Here is a 9,011-nt window from a genome sequence, read left to right as displayed (position 1 = left end):
AAGCAGCCTGCTTGGAAACAGGCAGGAAAGTGTCTCTCCAGCTTTGGTGCACTACTCACCTGCACTCTTTGTCGGAGCCACAGGGAACTCTGCTGAGATTGGCAGCCGCCATAACTCTCTGGACAATTTCCTGTTCGTTCCTCCAGTTCAAATTTAAAGTCAACTTCTCTGTGATCTCATTCATCCCCATCAGCTGACCTGCAGGAGAGGTCACACGTGAATCACTGAGGAGCACGTAACAAAAAGAGGACTCCCGCCTCAGACAAGTCTGCTTTCCATTCAGTTGCCCATTGGTTCAGAAGGAAAAGTATAGGTAGGTCTGGTGAGACATTTCAGTAAACCTTCAGCTTCAAAGTAAACTTCTATCACCACATTGCAGTTCTTGTTCGGTCCAACTGATGATGTTTTATCCCCAAATGTATACATACACCCTTTTTACGCGGTCAGTGCCATACTATTATTTTGACTTGATCCCACGACTCTGCAGGTATTTACCATCACAGGTAGCTGCACAAAGTCTGTCTCTCTAAACTGTCCTGTTAACTGCTATCTCCACCCCACACAGGCTTGTTATCACTCATGTGAGCAAATCTCTGATCTGTTAGACTCCAACAGCTCCTCAGCATCGTGCCCATGTCATTTTCAATACAAAATGCCGCAATAAACCGATTCATCTGTGTGGAGCACAAGGCAGCACAAAACAAAATAAAAAAGATTTTAGGGACTTCAGATGCGCCAACTGACCCTGCTCCTTCTTGAACTCATTTTCGGTCAGGAAAACCGGCTTCATCAGCTCTCCAACTGGAGGCTGGATTGAGACGAAGAACGTCTTGGTATTTGTGCTGAAAAGAAAAAGGTTGATGATTAGATCCCTCATTTTCCCTCCTGGATGGACACAACTCACCACAGCTGGAAGTTGGCAGCTTGTGTGGAGTCACAAAAGTCTATTCCCATCACTGCAGTGGTCAACTCCCCTGCAGGCAGCAGCTCTGTGAAAGACACACAGCCATGAGCTTACCATTACCCCTGAAACTGTCAATTCATCATCAAGTCAAGTTTCCCAAAGGCACATGATCACATCCCCAGGTGAACGCATGAACTGCATGTACATTAGAATTAGTTTCTGAACAGGGTTGATGCTACTATATCACCATGCTTTTCTGTGAGCTACTACAGTTATCTGACTCACTGCAGTGAAGTCTGTCAGTTTAGACATGTAATGAAGAGATTTATTTGCCCCAGTCCAGCCGGTTGCACCTTCGACCTCACCTATCTCTGGAAACTCTTTGACTCTCATCCCAGACTGCAGCTTCACGTCTTTCATGTGCAGGTTCTTGGTGTCGGTAGTTGAGTTGTTAGTGAACTGCATCTGGACCGCCACCATGTTGGAGTCCAGACTGTAGGGCTGGCGAGTGAAGCAGTACTCCACAGACAAACCCTCCCCCTTGATTCGGTGCAGGAGCTCATGGTTCTTCAGAGCACTGGAGGGGGTGACGGCCTGCAAGATTGACCAGTGACTACGTGCGGCTGACTGAGCCGGAATAAGAACAGATGTACTCATGTCTGCTACAAAGCAACAGCTAACCAAACTTACTGCTGGAGAAAGAAGAGGGTCTGACAAAGAGAGCCCTTCCAAATCAGTCACCAGGCTGCTGGACAGGAATGTGTTGACAGGCGTTACTTGAGGAGACGGAGCAGGCTCAACTGAAAGACAGGAAGAAAACAAATGTCTCCACGGCAACAAAAATCTCCACGGCAACCAGACAAGTACATCATTTCCATCCAGACGGTGCACTTTTTGGGTTTCAACACTTACAGTCATCAAGGTCAAGCAGAGACATTTCTTTCTTCTCCCGTCTGTTTTCTTTTCTGATGGGCTTTGAGGAAGCCTTTGATTCTGTGGCCTAAAGTGAAACAGAAAGATCAGAGATAAACACCGAGATGTGGGCCCATTGGATTCTAGGTACAGCATTAGGTAAGGTACTGTATATGGCAACGGATTCGGCAGTGAGAGAGAGACACATCTGTGTCATTTCAAGGGTGGTATTGAAAGACTCGTGGGCAGAGCTCTGCAAAGGTTTCACATCACATTTCTCATAAAACTTGCTGTCCAATCACAGTCACATGACAGATGATTTATTTTATTGATTCAACTGTATGTAGTGTTTTATGAAGTCAAGTCTTTTTTTGTCTTTTTTTGGCGAGTTTTGGATGGAACTGGCACGTGAAAAAGTTCCTAAATCTATATAGAGCTACAAAACGCCACCAAATCACTCCACTGTGAACCACTTCTGAAACAATCCTGAAAACTCTGCAAAAACCTTCTGCTGGTGACAAACATGCCAACAGTGAAAACAGTTTAGTTGGAGGCATTAAATATCACATGACCGGGCTGGGCAATTAATCAACCTCGATTAACTGTCGTGGAAAATTTCTGGACCACCTCAATTATCAGCCACCATCCTGTTTCTCGATTAAACACACATGGAACACAAGATGTTGCTGTTCTGAATCTAACTGAGGGCAGTGAAGACGCACCATTTCATCGCAGGAATGAGCTCTCACAGATCAACCTGCTGGGTTGAGCCACAGTTCCGAATCGATCAGCTTGGTGCATTGACATTGTTTGGGATTGTTATTATACTTACTTAACTTCACACGTTTAGCTGTTAAAGAGGGCATTTTTTTTCTACATTTGTTTTGTGGGGATAGCTCACATGTTACTTGTTCTTCTTATTTGTTACTTCTATCATATATAAGTGAAATCAGCTGTTGTTTGCTGAATGCCAGGCTGTAAAGAAATAGTTTACAAAACAGACACTTTAAGAAACTGGCATTTTGAAAGCAATATTAAAAAACATGAATCATCAAGATCAAACAATTCTAAAATAAAAATATTGTGATACTTTTTTCTTTTTATATGCAATACAGGCCCTCTGTCACCTCATGTCACGTGTGTTTAGCACACAGTGAGAAACATTTGCCAAAACATTCCATTCAGAGTCTCATGTGACAGAGCTCTTGTGTGAAAGACTCATTAAAGTGAAGGGAGGCCCTAACAACACTGACCATGGACCGTGTCATGGACTAGAATGAGTGGCTAACCACAGGTTAGTTGCTGATTACAGTTATTATGCTGACAAAGCACATGTAGCTGAATAATGTGCTGCGCAAAAAGCATGAAAGTGTGACTCTGTTCACACAAATGTATCTAAAAACGTAATTATTTCAAAAACACAGCACACCTTCACTCACATATCCATTAATATTCAACTTGTACTGATTTGACTGGCGAAGCGAGGCCCCAAAAACCTCCTGACCCCTCATAAGGCTGTTCCTCTGAACTATCTGGTTGGCTGAGAGTCATGCTTTAAATATAACTTTTTAAGTGTCGGAAGTGTGATCATACCTTTTTCTTCTTTTTGATATCGGTTTCGGATTCCGAATCATCGGACTCTGATGGGCTGCTGTCTGACTCGGTATCGTCCTGATCCGATCCAGACTCTGATTCGGTTTTAAGTTCTTTACTCTTCTTCTGAGGCCTCCTCTCATCCTCACTGCTCTCCTCACTGAGACAAAAACCCAGTTCAGAAGAGCTTTTCACAACTTCCCAAAAAATGACAAGAAAAACCACCTTTCACTTGGGGGCACTGGCATCTTTGATTCTTTCTTCGTTCTCCTCTTGTCCTCCTCCTCTTCCTCAGACTCAGAGGCTTCCTCACTTCCCTCACTGTCTGAGCTGGTTCCACTCTCTTCACTGCCACTGCCACTCTCAGAGCTGCTGTTGGAGTAGGATTCTGGAGAGGAGAGAGTGAGAGGTAAGTTCTGAACATGCTGCCACGGATGCACTCCAGGTTTTGAAGGTGGATAGCAGGCGACACAGCCAGACTCCCACTGAGAGTCTCTGCTGAACATGCTTTGACAGCAAGGAACTCAACCTCTTCCTTCTCCATTACATCACAACTGCAGCAAATCACCTGGACTACAAGATTATCCAGCATGTCAGCTACATTTGCTCTTGCATATTATTAGTCAGAAAAACTCTGCATCGGCACCCCACCCGTTCCCACCAAGTGTTTTCTTCGCTCTAAGCACCTCGGAATCATTTGTCTTCAGGCCCAGGTCACTGATGTCCACACAAATATCTTCACTAAGCAGATATGTGAATCAGCAGATTCACTTCCATACCAGGAAAACTTTTTAAACTTTGTGGTAAAAAAATAAAAAAGTAAAAAGTTGATCAACTATGGCTGGGGCTGTCTGAACACTAAATAAATAAATAAAAATGTACCACTGTCAGCAGACTCTGTTGGTCCTGACTCGCCTTCCGAGTCAGAGTAAAATGGCTTCTCCACCTTCTTTTCTTTCCGCTTCTCTCTGCTGCTACATTTGGTCCACTCTGGAACCTGGTAAAAGAAAAAAAAACTATCAGCGTAAGAGGCTGACCGAGCAAATCGAATAAAGCCGCAGTGGGCAGGAAACGGTAGCATGATTATGAAGGTCTCAGGCTGGACCAGTCACCCGCTCCAGATCCACATTCTGATTGATTTTTATCTTACATTTAAACTTTACCAGGTGTTTGGACCAGTTGACACCTTCATGGCCAGAGGCAGGGGTGTATTGGGGTTTTGGTTTTGTTTTTTTTATTTTTAATGGGGTGCAGTTACATTTAAAAAGTGATATCTTTTGGCGAGCATGTTTGTGACCACACTAGTTCGAGTAAAAAGTGCGGTTGAAATTAACAGAACTAAGCACCTCGACAAAAGCATCTCTTCTTTAAAACCAGGGGTGGAGGAAGAGGTTGCTTTGGCTAAGCTAAACACAGAACATGGTCTAGGTTAGCTGCTGGTCAAGAAAGCACTTCAGCTAAATGAATGAGGCTCAAGTCAAGGGCTCCTGGCCACTAAACTGACTCACACTCGTTAATGTTGTAACTCTTTCAAGCAGCGTAAATACCTGGCAAACAAGGAAAAGAAAAAAGGGTAAATTGTGGTCGAGGTGAAATGAGGAAAATAGGAGGAAATATTTGAGAAAAAACATCAGAAACAGAACAGAAGCAGACACACAGAGTCTAAAATAAATGAGAATAGTTTTTGATACTACTGAGACAGAAAATAAAACCTGCTGAAGACGACATTTCCAGGGAAGTACTTCGACTAATAGATACTACAAAACAAATTTGTCACATTTACATTTGTAAATTATGCTACTCGAATGAGTGTCTGACCGCTGGACTTGGTGTTCCCCCGGATGTCTTCACTGTGATCAACTGCTTTCTTTTTACTTTACTGTGATTCATAAATTTTATACTTGTGGTTGTGTCTCCTTGCTGCTGGCCACCACTTGCACTTGGATCCCATGCGCACACACACAGCTTGTAACACTTGTAACGTTGCACTACGACTAAAACTGGAGCAGGGTTATGTCTAAGGCAAATAAAGGGTTCTCATGAAAAAGTCATGTGCAGGACCAGGGTGCCTGAAGACCAGAAGTTATGGTTTCCACAGATGGCGTTGTCATTTTTGTTGTTCCTCAAAGAGTCCTACTTGTGCACGTATAAACCAAACTCGGCATTGTAGTATTCAGGATGTAGTGTTGACTTTCACTGGATGGTGTGAGAGGAGCATGCACAGTGGAAAGAGACTTCATAACACTCAGCATCATGCAGGGACACGTTGGTGACAGAGCCAGTTCAGTGCTTAAAAACGAACAACCAACCTGTGGGGAAGAATCAACCATACATTATGGTTAAAATACTGGACCACATATGTTTTAAAATTTGAATTAATTAAATTAGATCAACCCTTTTTAAATCAACTGAATTAGATTTCAAGGTGTTCTAAACATTCTGGAGTTATTGTCCCCCAGAATGTACTGCAATGGTTCTCACTCATGATGAAGATGGGATGACATAATGATTTCTTTTTTTTGTTCCATAGAGGTGGCAACACCAAAGACTGTGACATCCTAACATGTTGCACAGTCTTTAGCTTCGCTCAAAGAGACACATTTCTTTGATGCTGGACCGCAACTCTTATTTTAATCCCAACTAAATCTGGGTCATTTTAGATAAGCCGTCTAACACAATATTCATTCAACATTTTGGTTCCTCCTTATCTAGCTCAGCATGAATGCTCTTTGATTATAAGATTATGCTTTTATCTGGCTCCTCTTATACAAATGGGTCAAAGCAATTAAAAAGTAAGATGATAATTATTGAAGGAACACAGAGAAAGACAGAGAAACAAACACTGCACAGCACTCTCAAACTGAGAGGGCACCTCTCTCCAGTCTCCTAGCAGGCCGATTCGTCCCTCGCCAGTAGTTATGACTTCTTCTGCCTATGCAGGGGTGTAACATGCAAAGCAGCAGTGGATCAGAGATGTGACCCAAACGGTCCAGAACTTGAAGGAAACTCCATTTGAGTGGGAGGGTGAGGATTTACATTCATAGTAGGAGTAAGCATATTCCAGGCTAGTTAGAATTCCCATACATTGAAGGCAAATTACATTTTTGGTGAACAGACATGCTCACACGCAACCACATAAATTTTCTAACTCACTCCTTTGGTCATACCTAGGTACTTATAAATGTAGTAGTACAAATCTAGGGCTTTTTTTATTGGCCGTCAGAATGTGTATCATCCTGAACCAGGACCTTAAGCTAGTTTGGACGTCCTCGAGGGAATGTTACGTGTGAAGTGATTGAACGGGAATGAAAGAAATTAATTTGAATTTGTGTGGGTCCATCAGTCAGAGGACATTTCTGATAATTGAAGTAGATTTGCAAATGACTGTATATGTTACCCAACACACAACAGACTGATTATACAAAGAACATAATCACTCTGTGTCCATTCAGCGAGAGCTAATTCCGTTCAATGATGAGTTGGGATGGTGCTCAACAGATGTATCAACTGCTTCAATAATTCAAGTAATTTCAAAACACAATGTGGCAGCTACCAATTCATGTGTTAATTCGTCTAGAGGTTAAATGAGGTCACCAAGAGAGCTGCTGCTGATCATAAACTAGTGCACCAAAGTGGTAAGCAGTGGACAATTTGGTATATTTTGGTATTGACTAAAAGGAGATGCCATCTTCCCTCTATGGAGCAGCATCAACGTGGATGGTTGAGGTGATTAATGAATGGGTAATATCAATGGATGATTTTTTGTGATAAACAAATAAATGTCAAGGTTCATTTGAAGGCCTTTTGATCCTGCAGGACCCCTATGAGGCACTGCAATGATGCAGGAGCAACCCTCTCTTCCCTTCATGGTCTGGGCCTCCTGGAGAGCCCAGAAGGCCCTTGTGTCTCTGAAAGTTACTGTTCCCACTGCACGCACAGACTCCTTCACCTCCACGTTGCGCACGGAGGGATCTGGGGCAGCCTCTGGCCAGTTGGGCAATTCCTGGTAGCCCCCAGCTTTTGCATTGAGCAGGTGGGACAGTGAACCCAACTGGAAGTGGTCTCGATCTGCAGGATGAAACATATTATGACACAAGGCAGTTAATTTATTTGTTGCCCTTCATTGCAGATGAAACTGATTTATTTAACATAACAATGTGCAATATAACATGCTATTTATTATTTTCTTCAAAATATATGATAGAAGAACCAACCACCACATTCATGTACCGTATTGTGTAGGACAATGTACTGATTTGAATTACTCAATTATATAATGGTGCATTCTGTTAGGGACACAGACGTGTTTGGTAAGAAGGCAACTCTGATGGGGTCAAAATAGCACGTCAGAGAGAAATTCACCTAACTATAGAACAACAAGCATGTGTCGGTAAGTTGAGGCACATTCACTGGCGAACACCACAACAATCACTGATCATGACACAAGTTTAGATCAGATAAACGAGGAAGGCTAATTAAATAATTGAAAGAGTAATTGACCAAAATGTAGGCAGTAAGGTTGCAGTGTTCAATCACCAATGAGTATTGTACAGGTGGCCAGCACAGTGGAGCAATGGTTAGCTGTTTTCATGTTCTCCCCGTGTGCGCATGGGTTTTCTACAGGGACTCAAGATACCTCCCACAGTTCAAAGACACACTCACTCGGTTGTTCGGGGGCAGGATGGCGTGGGTACTACAATATGCTGACTGCTTTTGTTTGGGACCCCTTCACTGGATGTGCTCGAATTGAAGGTTTCACCCAGTCGGCTTAATGAAAACGTCACTTGTGACTGTCATTAGATAGATACATTAATACTTCATAATATCTTGTCGCTATTTGATTTCCCTATTCCTAGTGGGACCAAGGACATCTAATCTAATCTAACATTCGGAACCCAGATCTGACTTCAGAGCTCGGATACATACTTACTTAAATTTTAACCGACCATTCACCAGATTTTGGATTTGCTTCAAAATGAAACCAACTTAACTTGACTTAAAAAACAAATAATATAAGGGATATGATAATACACTTCCACATAGAGCGAGACTTCTGACATTTTAAACATCAAAGGAATAACAAACTAGAGAAGCACCCAGAGTGCACAAACCTCCAAGAACACAATCGCCCAATGTTAAAAAAAAATACTTCGAATTTCATTGCTCTTGATAACTCCCAAAACTGAATCATTTGTTCCTTGCCCCATTTCAAATATTTCATGAAAGTTTAATCCAAATCTGCAGATAAATTTTCAGGTTGAACACAGACAGACACCAACACCACTGAAAACATAACTGCCTTGGTGGAGATAATGACAAAAAGCACAGATCCAGAAAACTTCAATACCTTTGAATGGAGACTCGAGCACAGGTGCGGGTTTCAGGGCCAAGAAGAGCTTCTTTGCATACTTGCTCAAGGCTCCACTCTTCTCTGTTGGCACAATGAGCTGCCGAATGAAGCGTGCACGATCACGTATGTCGTAATTCTGGTCATACTTGGCCAAATTGAGGACATACTGAGTCAGGAGTTTGGTCTGAGGGGAAGACAAAAGGTTTCTTTAATTATGGTACATCACCTTGGAATACATAGATATGTTAGATG

General features: G+C 42.5%; 1 protein-coding gene across 11 annotated transcripts in view; it reads right to left on the bottom strand.

The window, feature by feature from the left end:
- The window catches only part of LOC128770331 (AP-3 complex subunit beta-2), a 28,307-nt gene that overhangs the window by 7,286 nt on the left and 12,010 nt on the right, over nucleotides 1-9,011 (bottom strand). For 4 of the 11 annotated variants that reach the window (XM_053884627.1, XM_053884628.1, XM_053884622.1 and 1 more), the window contains exons 16-27: nucleotides 8,757-8,943; nucleotides 7,347-7,477; nucleotides 4,918-4,956; nucleotides 4,292-4,406; nucleotides 3,635-3,797; nucleotides 3,410-3,569; nucleotides 1,817-1,904; nucleotides 1,595-1,704; nucleotides 1,270-1,498; nucleotides 905-989; nucleotides 745-842; nucleotides 60-198 (exon numbers count right to left, since the gene is read on the bottom strand). In XM_053884627.1, coding sequence (XP_053740602.1) covers nucleotides 60-198; nucleotides 745-842; nucleotides 905-989; nucleotides 1,270-1,498; nucleotides 1,595-1,704; nucleotides 1,817-1,904; nucleotides 3,410-3,569; nucleotides 3,635-3,797; nucleotides 4,292-4,406; nucleotides 4,918-4,956; nucleotides 7,347-7,477; nucleotides 8,757-8,943 — 1,544 coding nt within the window. The remainder of the gene's footprint in view (nucleotides 1-59; nucleotides 199-744; nucleotides 843-904; nucleotides 990-1,269; nucleotides 1,499-1,594; nucleotides 1,705-1,816; nucleotides 1,905-3,409; nucleotides 3,570-3,634; nucleotides 3,798-4,291; nucleotides 4,407-4,917; nucleotides 4,957-7,346; nucleotides 7,478-8,756; nucleotides 8,944-9,011) is intronic. The other 7 variants (XM_053884629.1, XM_053884631.1, XM_053884625.1 and 4 more) reach the window with 3 other exon arrangements.

The sequence above is a fragment of the Synchiropus splendidus genome, chromosome 14, assembly GCF_027744825.2.
Source record: "Synchiropus splendidus isolate RoL2022-P1 chromosome 14, RoL_Sspl_1.0, whole genome shotgun sequence".
NCBI classification, from domain to species: Eukaryota; Metazoa; Chordata; class Actinopteri; order Syngnathiformes; family Callionymidae; genus Synchiropus; species Synchiropus splendidus.
The sequence above is the reverse complement of the archived record's forward strand: the minus strand, read 5'-3'. Positions and strand labels throughout refer to the sequence as shown.